Below are 24,665 nucleotides of genomic sequence, written 5' to 3'. Positions count from 1 at the left end.
AGAAGAGCTGACTGACTCATTTTTATGTATCTTCAGTGGTCAACAATAACTAGCTAACTAATAACAACTGTTATCTATTTTAGGACACTGCAATTATTCCTTTGCAATAGGTGATGTAACAGACGGTTTCTATACGGGCCGTTCAAACTAAGTTCAGTGTTTCTAATTGTTTTGTATAAATGATTCAGGATGCACTTCAGCTTGCCCTCAAGGCTTTTGGAGTCTGGCTACAGCTTGAAGAAAACTTCAAAGGGGTTTGTTAATGTTCTGTACGAACACCGCGGGCTACACTTCACCCTCCCCACGCACCAAACCAAACGTCTTTCAAGTAAAAATGGAAATTCACATGGGAAAACAAACTGAAGAGTACTCACCTGCAAGAGGGTCTGAGAGGAGATGGTGGTATTAGGAACATACAAGAAGAAGAAAAGAAAATACAGTGTTAGGACCACCAGACTAGTTTACATGGGGATAATAAAATAATCTTTCAGATACAATGCACCTCCCTCTGATTATTCTCCTTACTGGTCTTCCAGCAATCACACAACAAAAACATCATCCACCTACTGTAACACCACAATATTTTCATGCCATGCTAATTGTAATGTCGCTTCAACTTGTGACCTAATTTAATTTTAAATTTACAACTACAGTGCATGTCCCTTGGTGATGGATGGCGTATAAGGCTTAGTGTCTAACAGCTCTGGCAAAAACAGATCAATAACTGGCCCTACATGTGACCCAGCCCTTCCCCGTGGCTCTATCTGCAGCACAGACCGCAGCGCCCGGAGGGAGAGCGCTGACCGGAGCTGTCTGACAGATGGTCACTGATCCTGGGGTACAGAGGAGCCAGACACTGGCCCCGCTGAAAAGAAGGCTTTCTGAATTATTAAATAACAAGATGCCAGACAGGGAGTGCACCCTTCGTTTATGGTTTCCATTATTTGATCACCAAGAGAAAATATACTCTATATTCATACAGCATATTTGAAATGTGTAAAAAAAAAAATAGGAAAAATAGTTTGCAGGCATGCTAGCTGCTCTGTTAGGCTGTACTTAGGCACAGCGGTACTTTGAGCTAAATGCTAACATGCTCACAATGATGCTAGATGAAAGGTCATTCATTGAGTGTGCGCGTGTGTGTGTGTGTGGTGTGTCTGTGTGTGTGTGGGGGGGGGTCATGGCAATCCAATATTTTAGATATTTCACTAAAAACAACAAATGTGGCTAGAGGAAAAGTCGGGGGTTCACCAAAGTCAGTATGATTTATTCTCTGGGTACCATGAATGTTCATAGAAAATTTCATATCATGCCATCCTATAGTTATTGAGATATTTCAGTCTGGACCAAAGTGGTGAACCGACCGACCAACTGAGTCCGACATTGCCATCCATAGGGCCACGACAACAAAGCAATTTACCGGACTAAGAGCGCAGTTAAGCTCCTACTTATACATCAGCACATACAGTAGTTAATGTGCTGACCGTCTACAGCAGGCAACAGTGGGATAAATAGCTCTTAAAAACACTTAATTCCACCTGATTTAATGCTTAAATCAATGCCTGGACTTTGTTAGGGGGGATTAATCAAACACTTCCCAGCTGCCCAGGTCTAATCCCTTCCCAGTCACAACAGATGCACTGGGCCAGGTGGCAGACTGGATCCTGGAGGTGAGCGCATTCACACCCGGTTAGATTCTCAGAACAGCTCAGTATCAACCTGCCAACCTAACAGACAAAAGGAAGATTCTTCAGGGTCAAAACCTGTGTGTATAACTTCGAACCATCCCAACTGTCCGATACCTTTGCTTGCAGGGAAATACTGAAGAAAGACAAACATGAAAGGGTTTGCGCCCTTGAATCCAGGATTTTCAAGAGGGAGTGTCAGGTGCGTGTAGCCAAGATAAACTGTAGCATCTCACAGGAAGAAATGCCTGCACACTGAAAAAAAGAGACTCCTCACAAGTTGGAAGTTGTTCTCTGACCGAAACATTAACTTTTTTGTCCAATTTTTTCACTTTTTGGACATATAATAAACTGATTGTTTTTGCATCTGAAGAGCCTCCTCTACCTTTTTGGCCAGTGTGCGGGAATTTCTTCCTATGAGAAAGAAAATACTGAAGCCATATCAGGGTTTCTCCAATTCAAATTTAAGTTATTAGTATTATTACTACATGGCATTTTATTCAGTACTTCCCAGCAGTATATAACAATAATTCCTCGTGGTATAATTAAATAAATTAACGGAACATGAACCCGGATAAGCATCAGAAAATGAATGTATGGATGGATTAACAAATTAAAAATGATTATTTCAGTTCATTTAAATTTTGGCTAAAATTGACACTTGCCCATTATGACACAATGAGCTTCCTAGCTACTGTAGCTAGCAATAGTGAGAGGGTTTGCTACAGATCTGATTGTGCTGACTGAAACTCCACAATAAAAGACTTGAACAGCCTTCTGCAGAACAATCCACTGTCACAACAATGCAACTTTCAGTTTTTAGGTGTATAACATCTTCTGAAAGCACAGAAACATTATATAACTAACGTTACCGCCTAAAACAATTTTGTATATTCAATTTAAGACTTTTTAATACCTTCTAAGGCCTCTTTTTGAGAAAACTGAATTCAATGCAATAAATGCTTTTAAAGACTTTTCAAGACCTGCAGATACCCTGCATATTTGTGCTATAGTAAGTTTTATTTGGTCAATCTGAAAAAAAGGAGGAACTCACCCTCTGCTGAATGGTTGCATGTTTATGCTCCATTTCCCTCTTCTCCATGGCTGAATCAATCACCAGCTGATCCAGCTGAAAGTCAGTTCACACAGACAAAAATGAAAAACAAGTTCAGTGTTCCTGAAAAAAGGTACAGCCCGTGAAACTCATTTTGCAGTGAAATAATTCTAACACATAGAGTAAAGGCACTGTCAGAGGTGATTCAGAGAAGCTGACTAACACTTTCCACAGGCTAAGCCTGCAATGACACGATAGGTCGGTGTTTGGTAATGAAGCATCGATTCAGTTCTCCTGCAGCAGTCAACCTGCTGTGACAAACACGTTAGTCCACAATAACGTGCACCCAACGGTTGTGTGTAAAATATTGGTTTGGACCGTAATGGAGCCTTTTTATTTCACGTGGGGAAGAAGTGTTTTATTTAGATACAATACACCCAAAATCAAATCACAAATCCAACGTATCACAACGTATCAATCAAAAAGCGGAAATTGAAATGATAAATTACACAATTGCCTCTTATCGAGAGTTCAAATGAGGATCAAACCGGTTCCAATCAAGACAGAGCGCCCGGGGGAAATGACACAGCTCAGCTGATGGAGCACACGCTGGGTGGTGATAAAGATGCTTTGCTCACCTCAGCAGCCAGTTTCTTCATGTACGGGTCGATCTCATCCAGCAGGTTGTAGCCCTGCTGGAACAGCGAGTACTGGGCGTGCATGAATGACAGCATCTGGGTGGGACAGAAGCAGTTGTTTTTTTGTAACATTATGAAGTTTATCATTATGTGGAATATATTATAAAGACGCATGTGTTGTTAGAGGTGGCGATGCATGTGTTTGTGTGTCTGTATTGACTTACAGCATCTAGGATCTCAAATTTCTTCTTCGCCTGGAGGACATTGATCTGCAGAAACAAAGACAGACATGTGTTTCTAAATTAACATTAGACTGTCTGGAGTATTGATTATTTTATGATTTTATTTTATTATTTTGATGATATCCACAACAATACACCACATTTGACACCTACAGGCCATTGAAATAACACCCTCTAGTGGACAATATTTTCCTCTTTCTAACTGTAACACCATCAACCTTAATTTGAGTTAAGTCTGATGAGACAAACACACAATATGTCAGTAGAATTGGAAAAAAACGTAACACACTGCCATAAAAAAAAAAAACAGTCCCTATGGTATTTCCTGAATTAAAGCCTTTGCATTGTCTATCTTAACTGATGCAAACATAAATGACATTTTGTGCTACATTTAAGAGGTCACTTGTACATATAGCGCATCTCCCTACGGCTTTGACCTTTTCTGCCTCAAGACACCTTCAATTAAGACTCAAAAGGGTAAGATGTCTGAGAGCAGTGAGAGAAGGCAGACAAAATGAAGAATGGAAAGAGGGCACGGCCTTCACACCGATCCCACTGAATCAGTCTCTTTGTTCCGCGGGCAAGACATGGGTAGGCGGTTACAACTTGTGGGCAAAATAAACCATGCTGCATATGAACAGAGAGGAGAATGTGTCACACAGGAAGAACAGTGGACATAGACATCGCTGCAGGCTAAAGGGCTACGTCTCGGTCATTCCACAACCGCGCAGGCGAGATTAGTCAGTCTAGTGGGAATGTAAACAAATACATTACTTGGATATGAACAGATAATGTGCAGATTCAAACAGCATCTCAATTTTTTACAGTAATATTCGTCCCCCCTCCCTCCACTGACAGTGCTGTCACACGACTGACACAATTTGCCACAAACGTCACACTATTTCTCTCAGTCAAATAGAACAACACAGACGTCCAACACAAACTGCTACAACCAGTGTTCACAATGTATACACTCAGACTTTTTCTTCAGTATCAAAGCAATCCAGGTGATTGTTGTCTCTACAGTGCAAACAGGAACTGCTAGTAACCAAAGCAGCCTGACTTTCCATGATGCAGATTTGCCAAATTGTAAACAAAGAGGCTATAGGATTAAAACATGGAGGTGTAGATCGTTCAATATTCAGACATTAGCTGTTACCAAACTTGTTTTGCAGGGCTGGATAAAGCTTGGCTTATGTTGAACGGGTGTTATTTTTATCTCATGAGCTGATATTGAAACCTGGCACTTTGGTGAGTCCAGTTTTTAAAGAAAACTCATGCAATATGGGCCAATGCAACTCTGACTTGTATTTCCCCCACTGTTAAAACCCCTTGTTCTGTTTCCATTATTAATATCCATCTGGACCATTAACAGTTACACAGCTTTTTCCTTTTTTGTGGCTCTGTTAAGACTCATTTTTTTCCTGTTTTTTTAAGGTGGGGTTCAAATACAAATTCATTTTATTATTCGTTTAATTTGAGTATATGTTTAAAATATTATGCTATTTTGTGTATTTTACTGGCAGCTGAAGTTGCACGTATTTGTATGTGGAGTATAAATGGCAATATAAAACAATTTAACACACAAAATGAAGCAATCTAGACAATACTCAGCGTGGACCCCGTACACATTGGTATACATCCTAATACAGATATCAGCTTTGCATTACACTACTATCTAGATGTTTATGTCTCCGTCAGGTAGCTTTAGCTTAATTCACGTGCACATGAAGACGCAATATTTTTGAATGAATAAAATTGTACCTTTAGGAACATACTGTATATTCTCAAACAAGGGTTCATAGATTCATAGAGTCACCTGTAGTACGTAGTCCAGAGCGAGGTGTCGGAAGCACTTGCGAGTGATGCTGAGCGTGCCGGTGGCTTCTTCGACCTCATGAGGCTTGTTCCTCGGTGCCTGAGCATTTTTCACCTGCGCTATTTCCATATCCTCACGCACCCTATCAAAGTGCTTCTTGGTCTCTTTGAACTTCCGAACATCCCTGACAGACACAGATGAGCGAAAGTTAAGTGAGACATCAGTAAAGCAACTTTACATGCACAAACAAACTACAGTTCAGTTCAGGAGATAGCAGACTTACAGATTTTGGATATTTAGAGCTACCACAAAGTCAGTGTGAGGCTACAGGTAACCTACTTTAGCTGCATTGTTCATGATATGTCTGTGACAACATATCTGGGCTGCAAAAGGTTGTACTCTGATTAATATTTAAAAATACCAAAAAGGCTTTCAGGGGTAACAAGGGTACGCCTGCTTTTTAAAAGGTTGTGGACTTTGGCTTTTTCCACCTGTGTTGAATATTTTATACATCTAAAGTTCTGCAGGGACACCTGACTGAAGAACCACGTTTACTCACTCTTTCACAAAGTTGTGCAACTGCTGCTTTACAGAGCGCTGAGCTTGATCAAACAGGATCTGAAACAGACGAAAAGAAGAAATTAGTGTTTCTTGATTATGTTTTTGAAAAACATGAAGACTTTGTACACCTGGAGTTGAATGGCATGTCCAAAATGTTCATACAACTGCCAGTGCAGAACTGCAGTTACTATGTTACTGACGCTTAGGAGAAATGGTTTCGAAGTTTTGACTTTTACTTGCAGTGGAGTATTTTTATATTAATGTATCGGTACTTTTACTTAAGTAAAGGATCTAAATATATGTCTTCCACCACAGACCCAACAGTAACATAAAAAATAACACTGGGTCAAAACAACCCATTGGTACTAGTTAATCCAGTATTGTGTCAGTGCTGGGTCAATTTTGACCCAGTGATTTTTAGTGTGACAAAAACTATTTTATTATTTGCTTTTTACTGTTAAACCAATAAAGCACAAAAATAAAAATAATGCACATTGTCTGCGCAACATCATGCATTTTGCCATTTCTCATTCCAAGTAAGAAGACTTTTGGAGGGAAAACAACAATCTGCTACTGTCAAACCACCTGCAATGTATTTCTAACCAACAGAGGGCGACAAAGCACAGCTTTTTCCACACGATGCATGCCAATGATGCAAATCAGCCCTTAATGCCTGTTGGAATGAATGGTGGAGGAATGTCACTCTGACTCAAACTAAACCAGCTCTAACACAATAACACGCCGCCTTTGGTTAGGTGTTTTACATTCAAGATCCCTCCTCCTCTCTTTCACCCTCTGAGCACATCTTCTGTGATTGTTCCTGCCATGCTGCTGCTGCTGCTACTAAATAGGCCACTCGGGCAGAGAGGGAGGGAGGAAGTGAGTGAGAGGGAGGAGAGGAGGCTTTTGGTACAATGTGACACTGCAGAGTCTGCATCACATGCAGGGTGCAAACCCACTCAGACAAATTGTCAGAGTCCGTATACTATCACCATAACTGAGCAGCTAGATTGATTAAAGGGTTTGTATCCTCATCCTGCCTGAATAATTGGATATACAACTGTGTATGTGGATTAGAAGATTTGAGTTTGCAAGGCCCTATAAAACTAGGCTTATGGGTGTTTTAACTCAGGGATTACAGGCGCTGATGATGAGTAAGACACTTGTCTATAGTTGCCAGTGTAGGCGGTGTACAGAGGGAGCCACTAACCAGCATAAAAAGTAAGTATAGATGACTTTGATTTGACCAGACTTAAAAATAAAAATGTGGCTGAGATGGAAGTGGTCAGTTTCATTGTATTGCTGCCATTTACTCTAAGAGAGACATGTTTGTTTTTGATGGTGGGTTAAGGCTTCATTTTACTGCTCTATAAACTCAATGGGTCCAAGCGTGAGAGTGGAACAACGAAGCAGCCCTCCCATCCTGTTTGTCGCTTCATGGTTCTGCCATCACATCAGAACCCATCCACTTTACTGTAGGTGATTAATGAGCAAAGGAATTCTGCACCAGGCACTGTCTTTCTAGTCAAGTTAACAAAGTGCTTTTAATTGCTTCTTGCAAAGTGGCATGTTCAAAGGCCACTCTGTTTGACTGCAAATCACGAGGGTTTGATTGAGCATGTGTGGTCAATCTGTTTGCCTGGCTGCAGTTTAACAAGCTCTTAGAAAAGCACAAGTGAGAACTGGAGTCTTGTGCCATCGAGGGCTCCCACAAACATGCGAGGACAGAAAACAGAATCAACACTCGGGTGTAAGATGAGGTTGGGCACCGTGCAGACAGGACTGAGGTGGACGGTGGTTCACTGTAAACCACAATCTTTAAAAGTTGTCAAGTCAACAAGCACACCTCCATGTTTGTGTGTGTGATTGTGAGTGGTGGCAGGAAAACTGCTGTGAGACTTCCTGGCTCTGGGGGTCGTGCAGCCTGCAGCATTCCTGAGCTGCTTTGTGGCAAGTTGACACCCTACTTTTATTGGACAAGATGCCACAAGTTGCCTCTGTGGGATCTGAACTAACCCTACTGAAAGAGACGAGTGGCAGGATTAACAATACACCGCCTAAAGGTTAACAATACACCTAAAATATTATTGTATTTTAATTAGCCACACTAATGACGTGCGGCTGTGTGCATGGTGATAATGGTCTGTTGCTCTGTCAGTCCAATAATTTGTGAAATATCTTAGCAAATATTGGATGCGTTGCAATGAAATTAGGACATTCATGGTCCCCAGATTTATTCCTAATGACTATGATAATCTCCTAACCCGCCATCTACAGTAGCACCATCAAGAGGTAAAAATCTCCATTTATCAGACACTGCAGTTGACAGGATACGTCCAAAACTGATGTAAATCAATGTAAAAATAGACAATCCAGGTTTCGAAATATTTTGAAACTCAGCTTTTCATGTTTTGTAAGGAAGGAAAAGCATTCACCGTGTTTGTTAGGATTCAAGGATACACACCGTGTGTTAAGTTGAGAAACATAACTTTGTTTACATGAAAACTCCACAATTACCTTTAATGCTAACATAGCATGCTAACATGCTATAATCACAGTGAAAAGGAATTTAGCATGTTTAGCTTCCCTAAAGTGATGTGAAACGGAATATGTACCCACGTTGTTAGATAAGGAAGAACGTGAATCATGCTCTTTTGGAAATATAAACAAAGTTTTTGCCAACTGAGATCCAAACACACCCCTCCTATTTCTCTGCTAGCTACTACGACCCACGAGCTAACAATCAAGGGTGGTTTTGATGGCCAGGTTAGCAAGTCGCCCAAAATTACATTTGATTGGATAAATAATAATTTATCTTATAAAAAAACACTTTTTTCACATTTATTCAAGAGACAGGATTAGGGACTCAGGATCAGAACTTGGAAAATGTATTTCTTATTTCATTGTTTCTTTAATGTTTAACATACTAAAATGCTAAACATTAGCATGCTAGATGCTTAGAATATTAGCTTTCAAATAATATATGGTAAAAATGAGCATGTTAACATGCTAACTGTAAGTATGTTGTAAAACTAATGTTTGTATGTTAGCATGCTAATACTATCATGTGCTCATTGTGGGGCTCCTACTGTGAATATAGACTGTGTTATCCCTTTTTGTTAGGATTTGAAATATTTTCAGCAATTAATGACAATCATAACATTTTATTCTCATATCTGCCAGACAGGCCAACATACACAATGGAGTTGGAATGTGGTTGAACAAAGAAAACACTGTCAAACATGCTGTACGTAAGTAAGTAGGGAATATCTGACTGGCACATCTTCCATGACCTGATATCAGAGCTAAGGAATGAAACGGCTTCAAACACCATCACAAAAGGACTACTGTACTGACTATCAGTTTGCTAATTTCCCTCTCATTCCACTGGCATGTTTGAACACAGACTGATCTCATGAAATCAAGTAAATTGGTGATCCACGCACAAGAGTAAGCAAACACCTCAGACACCTCTGTCAAATCAGACAGAAAATGTTGAAGTGTGGCAAGAAAAACATTTTAGACTTTATTAAGGTTAGGTTAACTGATCATACTTGAACAACCCGACTTCAACGACTGGAAACTTCACAAGTGGTCTGTAAAGCCAGTCTTCTGCTGTTGCCACTGTGCACAGAGAGTAAGCTGAAGTATGCACTCAGTGTCCACTTTATTAGGTACACTTGTACAATCTAATGCAATTCAATGCTACTTTTATGATGCCTACTGTATAATGTTCAGATTTTGTTGACACCGTCACGGTGAGGTGTTAATTCAGTTATTTGTTTTAGCATTAAGGTCATAGTTAGTGGTGGTGTTGTACTGTACTGCATTATATGGAGCGGTTTCTAATATTCTGCCCCCCTCTTGTATGTAAATAAGGACAAAAAAATAGAAACGCCTCTAAATATAATGTAGTCCAGTACAGCAACTCAATAATAAACACGTAATTTAAATTACACATTTCTGACAATGTGAACAAAAACTGAACATTATATTTCTACTTTTACTTTGTAAAGGTAGAATTTATGGTAGAACTGTTGTATTGAATTGCAATAGATTTCACAAGTGTACCTAATAAAGTGGCCACTGAGTGTATATGTAAAGAAAAAAGGCCATTTAACACTAGAATAGCTAGGAACATACTGCATAGGAGTGTTAGGGCACAAACAGGAATGTAAAGGAAATTCAGAGATCTGTTTCACATTACAAACACATTATAAATGTTTTGCTGAAAACACGTTACAAAGACTGAACGACGTAGTATGGAATTGTGGAGTTAGACCACTTTTTCACCACTTTTGTGTTCAGGATTTTTTGGGCGGGCCTGAAATCATGGCTCGATGAGCCACTGAGCATGGCCCCTCCCCTAACACTATAATAACTAGAGCGCATTAGCATCAGTGGTTTGCCGCTCAGAGTTACTGTTATTGCCGTTAGTTACAGCCTACAGATTGCTAGCTAGCTATGCCTTCGTCCGGCAAATGCATATTCCCAGGATGCGAGAATTTACAAAACAGCTCGGTCTCCTTATTTAAATTTCTGAAGGATGATTAGATCAAGAAGAGGTGGATTGATTTGGTGAAGAGCCACCTTGTTGGAGAGCTGAGGATCCCCACCAACAACCGCCTCTGCGGTGAACATTTTACACCGGGTAGTTTTACAAACTTTCATCGGAGACAACTGGGATACACTGATAATCGTATGTTAGCCTAGCATCATTTTCATGTAAGCAAGCTGACGCTACTGCATGTAATGTTATATTGGCCTTCCTCTCAGCGGACCCCAGCGTTTGAGAGCAGAGAATACCACTTATTGTTTCAAGATTTTGCTAACTTATTTTATTTACTTTGCGATTTTTTTAATCAATCATTCAAATTTGGCTCAGTGGTTAATAACACATTTTTCTGTGGTGTGACAAACTCAGAACATTTATTTATTATTGCTTTACACGGACTTTAAGTATCAGTTTCTCTGTCAGGCCACTGCGCTCCCTTTGAGGATACATTTTCGTATATTTTTACTTTCTGATCAAAGGATGCACTTATAGTCTGTAAGGAATGATAAGGATTGCAGTTGCAGACAGAAATGCCTTCCTGCTGCGTTTTGCTTTGTTTTCCAGTTTCCAAATATAACTGAGAGACACTAGCGTTGGCATCCCACACGGGAATTCACCCATTCAGTATGTAAAGCCTACTGCATTAACATACTTATTCTTTTCAAATGAGTTAAAATCAGGAAAATCATACCGTATGTATGTAACTTACATAAAATAATATGTAATTATAACCTAAATTCTTCCATGCTCACATGTTTTCTCTCTGCCTACTGCACATCTCACCATCCTACATATAATCCTTTGTCCTGTTTTCAATGCTTTAAGACTTGGCAGCTCAGATGTTCGTCTCTCTTTGCATCTGCGTGTCAGTCTACCCTCATTTCTAATGGATGTTCAGTGTCAAACATAAGTCAATAATTTATTGAGTATTCATATGGAGTTTCATGCTTGAATTAAATAGAGACCGTTCAAATGTTGGCCTGATTCTGCTGATGCTTCTGCCCATTTGAAAGAAAAATCTGTTGTGAAATCTTTGGACGGGAAAAGGCTCTGAGCTAAAGTAAAAAGGAGCTACTCTTGGCTTGCGTTTGACATTCATACAAACAGAGCCTGTTTGTTCTGTTGTGTGGTGCTGGACTGGCAAGGGAGCCAAGCTATCAGGAAATGGAGGGAAGCAAGGGCCAAGACTCTTTTATACTTTACTTGGATCTGTGTGTTTGGTTGTCTGAGCTCACGTCCATGTATATGCTCAAACATATGCACTGTTTGTGTTTATTTTATGTGTTTTAAAAAGGCATCCGAGCATGCCTGCAACAAGGGCAGTTGGCACTCAGCGGTCCCATTTGTACGGTGCCATTTCATATTCTTGAGTGTCTATAAGCACAGTGGCAGCTGCACGGCAAAGTATGCACACAGAGGGACATCCATCACAAGTAGCAGATATAACCATCATCATTTCTTATTCATTGGAGCACTGCTGGAGTCCCTTGGCTACAGGAGCGCTGCACAGTTAAATGCACATGTTGTCTTTCCTGAATAAAATACGAACACGTAAAAGATGTCAACAGAAAATGTTATTGCTTCAGCTAAAAGTCTTAAATATCAGTGGATCTTGAGGCTCTCATCACTGCGTTAAGGTCCCATCGCTGCAAATATTATCATTTCTGTGAAATCTTTCATCTCAGGGGAATCCCTCTTATCGCTTCAGTCTCGCACTTCTCATACACACCACCCCCCTGCTCTGCTCTGCTTTTATATCAAAGTAACACAGAAAACCTTTGAGCCAATCATATTAATGTCCAGTCAGACTCTTGGCTCTAATGGACTGCAGGGAGGGAGAGGGGAAACAGGAGGCTGAAAACCCAGCTGAGCTTACAGTGGAAGAGGCCAGCTGGTCCCAGGCCAAACCACGCTCTCTTATGGTGTCTAAAGTGTGACACACTGAACCAGACAAACAGGGAGTTTGTCAATCTAAGAGAAACACTGAAAGGCTGCATTTGATTGGAACTGGAAGGCACTGGAAACAGAACAAAGCATGTAATCCTAAAACTGCCAGAGCTCTAATTTGAATACAATTACAAAGGGCCGGCGAAACAAAGGGAAAGCCTTACCATATAAAACATTTCAATAAAACATCACAACCTGCAGCCTCAGAAATTACCATCATGTAGAATCAATACCTCTAAGAGTGTAAAAAAAATAACAATACAAGCATCACAAAACAGCTTTTTGCATGTTTATTGCATTATATTGTACAGGTTTAGGGAGATCAGCAGTTCTCAAATATGTCGAGGACTATAGATCCATACGTTGCATAAGATTGGTTTCCATAAAACCATTCAGGAGGATTTTTGATATTGCTGATTTTGTATGAAAGTGTACACGTGTCTAACTTGAACGTAGGATGACAATAATTGTGACTGGATGAATGTACACTCTATTGCCAGTTTATAAGATACACTTAGCTAAAACAAATGCAGTCTGATACAACGAGATGTGTTGATTCAACTTTATGCTTTATTTGGAGGATGTAATTTGTGGTGCTGTTTAATTGTATGGTGTTGGGAGGTGTTTCTTATTTTAAGTCTATCCTCATTGATAATGGCGAGCACACCCAAATGATCTTTTGGTATTTAAAAAAAAAAATTTAAATTACTTAATTGTTCAATAAAAGCAAAATGCACAAAGAAAATGTGAGTGCTCACACTACTCATGTAAATTCTTTCATTCATTTAAAAAAAAACTGTGTTAATTGATTTTTTTGGCCACTTGGGGGCAGCAGAAACAAGCTGTAAACACAACATTGCTAATACGTTCATCATATCGACTTTATATGATGATAATGTATCAACCAGTAGTCTCCACCAACAGGAAAGATCTGGTTCTTTAGTTGCTAAATACTCCACTATGTTCACTAGCTAGTCGCTAACGTCGTCTGTCTCCTGTTTGGTGCTGGGCAGGTGGTGTACAGTCGGTTTTTAGAAAACAGCTGCCTGCTGCAGCTGGAAGCAACACTATGAGAACGGTAAGAGTGAACCAAAACAGTAACGTTGCAGGCCCGACAACCAAAACATTGAGCTGAAAGACACTATAAAGCTCCGTAGAGCTGAGGAGAACTACAGAGTCGGGTGATAATTCTCTTCTCACTACGAGCGAGTCTTTTCGCATACATATTGTCATGTGATCTATTGCTGATATAAAAGTACTGGCAATAGCCGTCTTAAGTAAGGACAATATGATTAAAGACTGAGATAAATTATGCTTATCAGTGTTCACTACAATATATTTAGGTCTTGTTTGCCGCTGTCAACAAACTCAACAGTTTAGTGCAACAATTTGGCAAGATCCCAATGACCTGCTGAATGTCAAAGGTTAATTGTATGCTATCGACAGTCACGCACATATATATTGTACACTTGCCTGACCATATGTAACACACTTGAACACGCAATGGGTTCAAGCTAATGGTTTTCAAAGGGCCTCGGAGGGGAAGGATGGGGGGCAGGGGTTCAGGAGTCTTAAAAGCGTGGAGGGGAAACGACCCAGCAGTAAAGCAGAAGCTCTGTTTAATGTCAGGGCAAAGATGTAGATTAATAAAAAGACAGTAACAGAGCTGGGAATAAGAAAAATATTACCTTACTGTTATTGTTATTCAAGGTTGTAATTCTCAGGAATTTTATCAGAGGTGCCTTTAAGTGCATAGAAATGCATAAAATACCTGCAGATAGCTGCTTTTGAAAACCACAAACAGCCTTTATTGTACTGCTTTCTGGTAAGGCACCACTTTATAGAGGGTTTTAACGATGAAACTAATGGTTTTATTAATATTTAATAACTTATAAGGTCAGTTATAGATCAGTTATAATTTATATTCTGCTTATTAATAATCGGGGTGGGTTCAAGTTTTTCTACAAAAGGGCTGCAGACATTCTGCACCAAAATACTTTTATTAAGAACTTATGGAACTTATTGATGATTAAAATCACTTATTAATGACATATTAACACTGCAGAAGTGATTTCTTATTAGAAAGTGAGAGACCTATGAGCATTTATTAATGGATTACCAACATTTATAACTCCATTATTACCAAAAAGAAATGATAAACACCAGCCAGTGGGAGTTTTCACAACCTGGTAACACCAAATTTGTCCTTATTAATGGCTTATAACAATATAAAAGCATTTGTAAATCATTTATTAACCATTAACAAAGCCATTAGTTACAACTTATGAGCCCTTTATAAAGGGTACCTTATAAGTAAGTGGTACCGCCTTTACTGCACCATATGAGGCATTCTTCTAATATAATGCCATCTTTGAAAGACAGTGTTAGTGCCTGTCTGAGATGTGACACGGCTCTGACTGACAGGTACAGTACTGACAGTTTGACAGACAGATTTAATGATGTGTGAAAGAAGTAATCCACATGGAAGCAGTAGAAATACAGCTCAGCTTGACCCTCGGTATTGTTCCCTATAAGGGAATAAAGGACCCTAGTGAGGCCTTAAATGCCAGTTAATGTTAGCATTTCAAGATGGGATGATATCATTGTGCTGCTCTGTCTCAATCTACTGTATGTGGAGCATATGGGGACAGTCTGGAGAGCAGGCCGACTTCACTTACCATGTGGTAGTTGATGATTTCCTGGAGGCTTTCACCGCACTTTTCCAGGCACTCCTGCAAAGAAAAAAGCATATTATAACATCCTTCTTTAACTACAAAATACATAAATAAATATTCTCAGAACTGCTGCTGCGTTTGCATCAGCTGCCACAAACTAAAACCAAAATTTATTTGGATTCTAAATGGAAGAAAATGAAAAGATCTGCAGTGCTAAAATTAAGTCAAAGCTGGTTGATGTCACTGAGGTGTACTTTTGTGCTCTAGAGGATTTTTTCCCTTGAACCTTGTACAGGAAAAGGAACTATAATTGCAGGGCTGATTCAGTTCCTTTTTTTTTTTTTTTTTTTTTTTTTTTTTTTTTACAATGGAAACTACAAATACGAACAAGACTTTAATAAGAAACTCACAATTAGTCATATGGTTGAAGCCAAGAAGGCTTTTAATAGTACTTAATGTCAGCAGCAATGAAAATAGTCCAAGACGCTGGTGCTGCGAGCCGAGCCAGTTTCCAGACCGAATCTGATCCTCACTTACTAATCTGTTAGTAACCAGGTTTACTCACACACACACACACACACACACACACACACACGCACACACATCCAGAGCTGTAAGGGGTGGAAAGTCCCCATCCCAGGAGACACTAATTATAATGGTCCACTATCCACTAAATGACAGAATAATATGACAAATAAAGACAATAAAAACACAATAAAGGCTATAATGGTTCAAACAGAGGCTAGATGAACACGTTTCCAGACTCATCAGAACCTCACCGAGATCATCTCATCCTTCTTGCACTGCTGAGACAGATCCCGGATGCCGTTGACAAAGAGCTTGTTGGCGCTGACATAGGCCTTCCCTGCTTCAATCATCCCACTGCATAGCTTCACCAGCTGTGGAGTAGAGAGCCACATTTGGAGGAGATAAATGAAGGTCATCACTTTCACCACACACATCATATTAATGTTAGCAGAGCCTTAGGTACCATTAAGGACAGTGAAGACGTCTCCTCTGTGTTGCTTCTGGGAATCATCATCTTCATTATTATTTCATTTCATATTTTATATTAGATTAATTCCTATATTTTAGCTGCTGCACTATTTTATGTTTTAGATTTTACTGATGTGACTTTTCATACATGTTTGTATGAGCAGTGTTGGAGGCAACCTGAATAACTTCAGGAGTTTACAATCTATAATTTCAAACAAACTACACGTGTTTTTTCATTTCTATGGGTATTTTATTTTATTAATTCTGAGATTTAAAGCCAATATTAGACTTGAATATTTAATTTGAGCTGTTTTTAGTCCAATTTTTTTTTAATCTTAGCTGTATTATAGTGTATTATATTTTGATTTGCTTAGTACTTCTATTCCTGTGTGATAGTGATAGTGAGCAGCTGTAACAAAAAAGTTTCCCCTCGGGGATTAATAAAGTATTTCTGATTCTGATTTTAAATAAAAGGGAACAGCTGCTCACTATCAGCTCGGCTACAATACTCAAACTTTTGTTTTCCAGATCAAAACCTCCACATTTACTCCACTTTTTCAGCACATTACCACACATAGACCAGGATGTACAGTAGGCTATGTCATACAGTTGCATGTTTGTTGTGTAGTTATCACCTGTGGTAACATACGGTAGTAGTAACCATCAGCATGCCACCAGACACAAATGAAAAAGCTACAGAGGCTTAATGTTATCCAGGACTGGAGAATTGATAACAGACGCTGATAATTCAGCGTGTATGTTTTGTGTCTGACTTGTATCTCGACCGCACATTTTCTCTGCGGCTGTCAGAAACATGTATGATATCTACAATAAAGCCTGCATTGTTTAGCTTCTACTTTTATGAGAGGAAAATTTATTTCTTCTTATTTTGTCACTCTGTGTTCTAACGCCAGGCTTTCGGTTTCTCAGCACCCTTTTTTTCCTCCAGGAAAGTTCCACTTCCTCCCAGCTGCTAACCAGACACAGGACTGAGCACTTAGTTTAAAGGAATAGTTTGACATTTTGGGAATCATGCTTGTTTGCTTTCTTGAGTTAGATGAGATGATCGATACCACTCTCATGACTTAACACTAAATATGAAGCTAGAGTCAACACATATTTAACTTAGCTTAGCATAAAGACTGTAAACAAGAGGAAACAGCTAGCCTGACTCTGTCCAAATAAAAAAATAAAAATCCACCTACCACCACCTCTAAAGCTCACTAGTTAACACGTTTTATCTTGTTTGTTCAATTCGTACACAAACTAAAATGCAAAAACTACAAGTTGCGGCATATGAAGAGTTAAAAGCTGAAACTATTACAGAGCCAGGCTAGCTGTTTCCCGCAGTTTTTAGTCTTTATGCTAGGCTACGCTAACAGTCTCCTCGCTCTAGCTTCATATTTCGTGTACAGACATGAGCGTGGTATCGATTTACTCATCTAAATTTCATCAAGAAAGTGAATACGTTTATTTCCCTCCTAAACCTATAGCTGAGCTAAAGTTACAGAGATTAAAAATTATTTTTAGCTAATGGTTGTTAATCAAGATCAGAACATCAAATGAAATATGAATCACTGAATAGTTTCTTTTTTACGATTTCCTCCTTTCATGATCTAATGCTAAACTCTGCAACTGGGTTAGATTAAAATCATTCATACACAGCACAGGAAAAAATATTAAGTGATCCCAGAACTACAGATGTTATCAGATTCAGATGCTAGTAAGTGAGGTAAGTATATGTAAGTTGTTAAATTGGCCTCTCTCCAGTATTTTGATGGATATAAGAGGCCAAAAATCGTGACAGTATTGGAAGACAATGGTTTGATTATGGAATATTAAATGTCCCAATTAACAGTGACGACAGTGTTCATATTCCTTCTGACTGGAATATGAACTATACTGGAGGTTTCCGACACTGATGGCAGTAAAAGAAGAACAGACTGCCTGACTCTCGCAGACACACACCGTAATTCAAAGTGAAAAGGAGCAGATGGACCGGTGACATAAGCATTACAGGCAAAACATCTGGCTGCTTCATTACAAGGCAAGTGGACGCTTTGAAAGCCGATGTGATGCAGTTTTATGTTTTCAGCGAGTCCAAATCTTGCACCGCTGCCACGTCTCGGTTCAGTGACCCTCAACTGAACTTGTTAACAGGACTGAGCGACATCACCCTGTCCATTATGCAGAGTGCCATCAGTGGAGGCAAGCAATGTTAGCACTGCGGGATTAGGCACTGCGGAGTATTATAATGCAGAAGGTGAGCAGCTGAGTGAAATGGGCAAGCTGTGTCAAAGGTCTGTTGCAACAAGATATGCAGTGACAGAACAACAATGTGGAGAACAACATAACAACATTCCTGTTTTTGCAGTCATTTTTCATCCAATATTATCCAATACTGTGTAGAGCTAGGATCAGTGTGTGAAATACCCTCTGAAAACCAAGGGGTTTTGTGTGTCAAAGTCTGTTTCCCAGAACCGAAATATAACCTGCAATTATCTCCTGTTAATTTAATACCTGCAAACCGAACATACCGAATTTATCAAAGCTGGCTGCTGACATAGGCAATTTAGGCAAAAGCTCGGCGCGCAAGGGTACTGTAAGCACGCTCAAAGGCTGTGGGAAATAAATAGACGATAAAAATAAACAACGCTAATGCATGCATAATGCTGATGTTTCCAATCGATGATGTTCACTTGTGTTTCCGCCTGCGTAGACAGATGAGTCTTGCGTATTTTACGCACAGCTGGCACAGCATAGATACCTTCATTAATTACTGTATCTAAAACTTGCGACACAGCACTGAGATTAGTAACTGATCTTGTTTTATGAAACAGTGATATTATTTGGAGAAGAGAGGCAGCAAATTTCCAAACCTTTTCTTTTTGTTTTTTGTTTAGTCATATAAGGACTTGTTGAACTTTTAAGACTTTATTTATTTAATGTTTTCTTTGTATAAACTTGCAAATAAAATATACAATATATAGAAAATAATTAGCGTAATTTTTGAAACCCCCACCAAACATTTGATCCTCAGAAGAGGGTCCTATGTGGTAATTAAGTGGTCCGAGAGCCCCTGAGTCTGGTCTGGATAACCTGTTGTTGAAAGCTGGCGTTACTGTGTTTTTCACTGTGGCACCCACAGAAAAGTCACTGATAGAATCTACAATATAGATTTCCAATCATTTAAGAACATAAAGAACACGGCTTGTACAATAGTCACATTAACACATAGATCACTGAACAGGTTGTCATGCATGTTATGTGTCAGCATGATGCTACATTTTCTATTAAATTATATCCGTCATTTTGAAAGCAACATTTGAAAGCACAACTTTAGTTCTGTGTGAAAGGGAGAATGAAAGGGGGGAAAAAATCATCACTAAATCATCTTTAAACTTTCAAGCATGTTGGGCTTCTGGCCACACCTCAATCAGTGATGTCACAGCAGGCTTTGTGCCTCCAGGTGCGCTTTAAAACAGACTGGCACAGAGCTGTAGCTGATGGGCAGGGTTTCCATTCAATTTAAATTCAGCACATATAAAAGCTGATACCACTTGGCCTGATTTCAAAAGACGGCTTGTAAAAATAAATGGCAAACTTGTTGTACTGTCTTTGCCAAAAAGATATACAAAGATGACTTTAAATGTTGACCTGAATGACATGTTATAATATGTCACCCTATCTGATATGAGCTTTTTTATAGTACAATTTAGTAGCAAGCAAGCAAACTTTCTTTTTTTATATAACATTTTTCAAAACAGAAGTTACAAAGTGCTTTATAGGAAGAAGAAAAGGGGAAACCCACAAAAAAAGGCATAAAATCAAGAGAAAGAAAACAAATGGGTTTAAAAACGTGCAGTGATTTGGCTTTTCTGAGATTATGAGCTGATAGAAATGGGATATCAGTGATATCTGCTTTCTGGCTTCCACTTGTGGTTTTCACTGTGCTTACTTCTACTCAACATGTGGCATGCCAGCAAGGAGCACAGCCTTGGAGAGATGATACAAACATCAGCTTTGACATCAGAGATCGGGGTGTAGCGACAAGAGCAACATGCTTGAAAGTTTTAACCCATCGAGAGCAGTGTACCAATAATTTCCTGTCCTGTTATTCAGTGTTGATATGCTCATTCTGCCTCAGTCCATGTTGTGCCAAGTCCAACATGGACTGAAACGCTCTGAAAATAGCCATACAGGACCAGATAGACTGAAAGATAAGGTGCATTGGCAGTGACAATATCAAATGTCTTACCTTATCTAGTTTCGCCTCGATCTCCACAACCTCCGTCTCCACCTCATCAATATTTGCCCTGAAAAACAAAAGCAAGAGAAGCTGTTAAGGCATGTGTTGTGTATATTACTGAAACAAATTCCATTAAGGTCATTCATCTCGTTGGAAAACAGCCGTTCTACAATCTGCATGCGAGTTCCCACGCTCTCAGAAAGCACGAGGACACTCCATAAATCTGTGAGTGACAGATGGAGTTTAGCGGAGCCAAACCCAGACATGTTCGAGCAGCAACGGGCGAGAGTTTGGGGTGAGCTTTAAGTGAGCGAGACGCCGTCCTGGGAGTAGTTCAGCTCTGTCAAAACAATGTGACAGACGAGGTCTCGACACAGTGAGGGGAACATGGCTGTCTGGCTTATCCCAAACCCCAATCCACCTACCCACTGTCAACACCACCACCACTAATACCACACCCAACCTCTCCACTGAGAGAGGTGTGATTTACACCCAGAGGCTCACAGCTGCATGACGTAGCCCCTAAATATACCACTCCCCAGCTTCTCCACATACTGTGTGTGTTATGAACACTTTCTATCTGCTGCTCATCCTGCCATTATCTGCTTCCTGCTGCACAGTGGGACTTGGTGGTTTAATTGGAGTATAAATATGATCAATAGCCAGCCTCTTCATATAATCGCAGCTCTGCCTATCTTCCCATTTTTAGCCACACTGGCGTTGTGGCTCGAGGGATGGAAATGCCGGCCAGTCGGTCAGTCGACCACTTTGGTCCAGACTGAAATATACCAGCAACTGTTGCGATATTTCCAGGTCAAGCGGCTAAATCGACTTCTGAACAAGAGATACTTTTGCATAGCGGAGGATACTATTTTACTAATCAGAAGCTACAGTGTGTGATTCCGTTGAGTAACATTCTCTATTCATCAGTCTTTCACATTATCATTTTGTTTTTATTCACTGACGAAAATGTAATACATGTCGTCATAGTTCCTGTTTTCAATGGTTACTTTAAATTTAGTTTTAGTCTCGGGTTCGTCTTGAAAAATAGGTCATCAACTAATATTTACATATCTGACAAGCACTTGTGAAGTAGCATACTGGCAGCATCCGTCTTCCTTTCTCAGACACACACTTAAGACTAGTTTTCCATTTGATATCAAGGAGAAAGTGTAACGAATCACAGCACTACACACACACACAGCTCCGTGATGAGAGTATCTGTGGCATTTATCGGACATCGGCTGGCAGGATATAAAACTTGTATCTCTGTCTCATCTCTTTCTCGCTGGCCTTGGGTGGATTAGCCTGCTCGGCTAGCTGCAGCGACGAAGGATGGCACGTGCTCTCATACTCCTCTTCACCCCCACAGCTTTTTACACAGAATCTGAGGGAGTTGGGGGGGGGGGTGCAGGATGGATGCAGGATGGAAACATACATTACCGAAAAAATACCATATTATTCCACATGTGGACGTGTGTTATTGTAACCTGAACTGATCTCTGACTGAACAGCCTTCAGCCAACCACACCAAGGGATAATCTTGCTGTGAGCAAAGCTGTTTTCATTGCTGATGTCATTTTTGAAACTGCCCATTTATGTGATAATGCACAGCTTAGGAGGCTCTCGCTTTTCAGGAGGCTCGTTCCCCTCACGCCTTTCAGCAGCAGCCAGACTGATCTTGAAACGTTATTTTGATATTTTATTTTAAAATGTCCACAGATATTCAACACAGTTCATGAATGACCCATTTCCTGGTTAACACAGGAAAGACAGGAAAGAAGAAGACAAAACATTACTACTACACTGCTACAACTAGTAGTACAATAATTTTTTCTGGCTTGTCTTAAATTTTTGCTAAACACTGGAGAGTTTACCTCTTCAGGACTCTAAAAACTTCTGATAATATGACAAAGAAACACCACTCTTTGGTTAAATTGCTCACAGATCATAGACAACGTTACGAGGGGTCGCCAGACGGCATTGCCTGGCTATAAAGGGCCATAAGCCAAAAAGGTTGGGAACCAGTGCCTTAGTGCTTTATAACCCTGCATTAAACCCACCTAAAAGAGCTTTATGTTTGTGGGATTAAGGACATGATTGTGTAAATTATGTTTCAAAGGCTTTCACATCTTGCCAAACACAGAGGTGTGGGACAAACACTGAATACATTTAATTATGTGGCAATAAAAAAAATTCAAAGGTCAACAGTGGGGATGCCACTGGGCTTTCGGCCATGCTGCTCCCACACAGCGCTGCTCCAAATGCAACTGAACCAGTGTGGCTCAACATAGTGACAGCCCAGCTAGCTGTTCCAGATGTGTGGACTCTGCCTTATGGGACAGCTGCTCCCGTTGAACCCCCTCCAACCCCCACTGCCCTGTCTCACTGCACATGCCTCGCACAATGGATGCACACGGTGCCCCGGGCCTGTAGCCAAGGCAACCATCTCTTAAGTGGGCTGCAGAGGTCCCCGATGTGCTTGTGAGTTGACCCTTATTTATACCACGGGGAGCAGGGAAGCTAAGTAGACTCACGACACAGTTACTGTGACAAGAGATGACCATCCTCACACCATTAAAACCTCGTCAGGAGACGATTAAACTGCAGTAAAACTGTCTGTGGTTCACATGTCAACTTGTACACAGACATCACTGATTAACTCAAATAAACATGAAGACTATGCTTCTTCTTCATGTCTGATTAGGACCAAGACAGATTGAAGTTATGCGCCTGTTAGTGTGCAGTATTAGTCTGGGATCATTAATGTGACATGGAACAGTGCAGTTAAGCAGCAGTGTAAAAACATAATAAACACTGAGATTGTGCTGAGCAAGCTTCAGCTCCGGTGGTTTCTGGCTGATGACATGCTGACGGGGCGTCCAGAGGAACGGCTGAGGTGCCGTTTACTGGCCCAAATTCGCAGAACACCTCTGTTTCTCTTTAATTCAGGAGCAGCCACACGTCTTAACTAGTTTCACATGATGCTAGGTTAAAGCCTTTTGAAATGTTGTACCATAAAACAACATTTTTGTCTATGCTGGGATTGTTTTGTGGTGTGTGAACTATGACTTTTTGATGGTGGTGTGTGAACTATGACTGAGGTTGTACAAGCATCATCCCAGAGGAAATGTTTCCATTATTCCAGTAAGCAGTGGTGGAAAAAAGTATTGAGATCTTTTACTTAAGTAAAAGTACATATTATTAGCAAAATGTACTTGACGAACGATCTGACGATCAAAAGTAAAACTACTTATAATACAGAACAATGGCCCCTGTGAGTTTTATACTATTATATAAAATTTTTTGCTGATGCATTAATGTGTAGATAGAATTTGATACTGTTATAGTTGGTCAAGCTGAAGCTATTCAGATTATTTTATGTACTGTTGAGTAGTAATTTGTAACAATGCATCATGTTTTCTAGAGCTCATCATATGTTTTGTAAATTATCTGTAAATCTGTAACTAAAGTAACTAAAGCTGTCTAATAAATGTAGTTGAGTAAAAAGTAAAAGAGTAAAATATTTTTCTCTGAATTAGTAGTGGAGTAGAAGTATAAAGTAGCATGAAATGGAATTACTCAAGTAAAGTATAAATACCTTAAATTTGTTCCCAAGTACAGTACTTGAGTAAAGTGTGGGATGGCTGCTGTGTGTGAACCAGATGGCTGAGAAAGATGCAGGTGGGGACAGATGCCCCAAAGGGTTTATGTTTTGGAGGGTGAATCGCGGCAGAGCAGCCTGGTGGCCTGGATGGAGAACGAGCAGGTGGGATGCTGAGTAGAGAGCCAAAACTGGGTCCAGGTAGTGACCCCTAAAATACAGCCATGGCTCCTCAACCAAACCGCCAGCTGGGGCACACCGACTAAACCTACAGACGGTGGCCCACTGGGGAGAGCGAATTAGCCAATGAGTGATGCAGCGGTGTCAGCGCGCTCTAGTCTCTCTGCCAGCATACAAATGAGAACAGCTGTAGAGAAGACTACACGCTAGCTTCAAATGATCCTCAGCAATCAGCAGACTGTTTGATATAAATCTGCTGTTTGCTCTTTCCTACACTCTTCAGTATCTTTAATCTCTTTCATCTCTTCTTTGAATCTTAATTCAAAACCTACCACAGACGGTTTCATCAATGTGGAGGATTTAGGAGGTGAGGTGGAGGAGGGGAACCAAGGGGATGGTGACGGGGCGGCCCTGTCTGTCTGTCTGAGGGCCCCACTGTGACAAAGCCACTTCTTGTCTG

General features: G+C 40.1%; 1 protein-coding gene across 6 annotated transcripts in view; it reads right to left on the bottom strand.

Moving 5' to 3' along the window:
• Positions 1-24,665, bottom strand: part of acap3a (ArfGAP with coiled-coil, ankyrin repeat and PH domains 3a) — a 72,488-nt gene that overhangs the window by 22,776 nt on the left and 25,047 nt on the right. For all 6 annotated transcript variants that reach the window (XM_044211256.1, XM_044211259.1, XM_044211254.1 and 3 more), the window contains exons 2-10: positions 20,431-20,488; positions 15,956-16,075; positions 15,180-15,233; positions 5,998-6,056; positions 5,439-5,622; positions 3,602-3,646; positions 3,378-3,473; positions 2,740-2,814; positions 375-386 (exon numbers count right to left, since the gene is read on the bottom strand). In XM_044211256.1, coding sequence (XP_044067191.1) covers positions 375-386; positions 2,740-2,814; positions 3,378-3,473; positions 3,602-3,646; positions 5,439-5,622; positions 5,998-6,056; positions 15,180-15,233; positions 15,956-16,075; positions 20,431-20,488 — 703 coding nt within the window. The remainder of the gene's footprint in view (positions 1-374; positions 387-2,739; positions 2,815-3,377; positions 3,474-3,601; positions 3,647-5,438; positions 5,623-5,997; positions 6,057-15,179; positions 15,234-15,955; positions 16,076-20,430; positions 20,489-24,665) is intronic.

The sequence above is a fragment of the Siniperca chuatsi genome, linkage group LG10, assembly GCF_020085105.1.
Source record: "Siniperca chuatsi isolate FFG_IHB_CAS linkage group LG10, ASM2008510v1, whole genome shotgun sequence".
In the NCBI taxonomy this organism is placed as follows: domain Eukaryota; kingdom Metazoa; phylum Chordata; class Actinopteri; order Centrarchiformes; family Sinipercidae; genus Siniperca; species Siniperca chuatsi.
The sequence above is the reverse complement of the archived record's forward strand: the minus strand, read 5'-3'. Positions and strand labels throughout refer to the sequence as shown.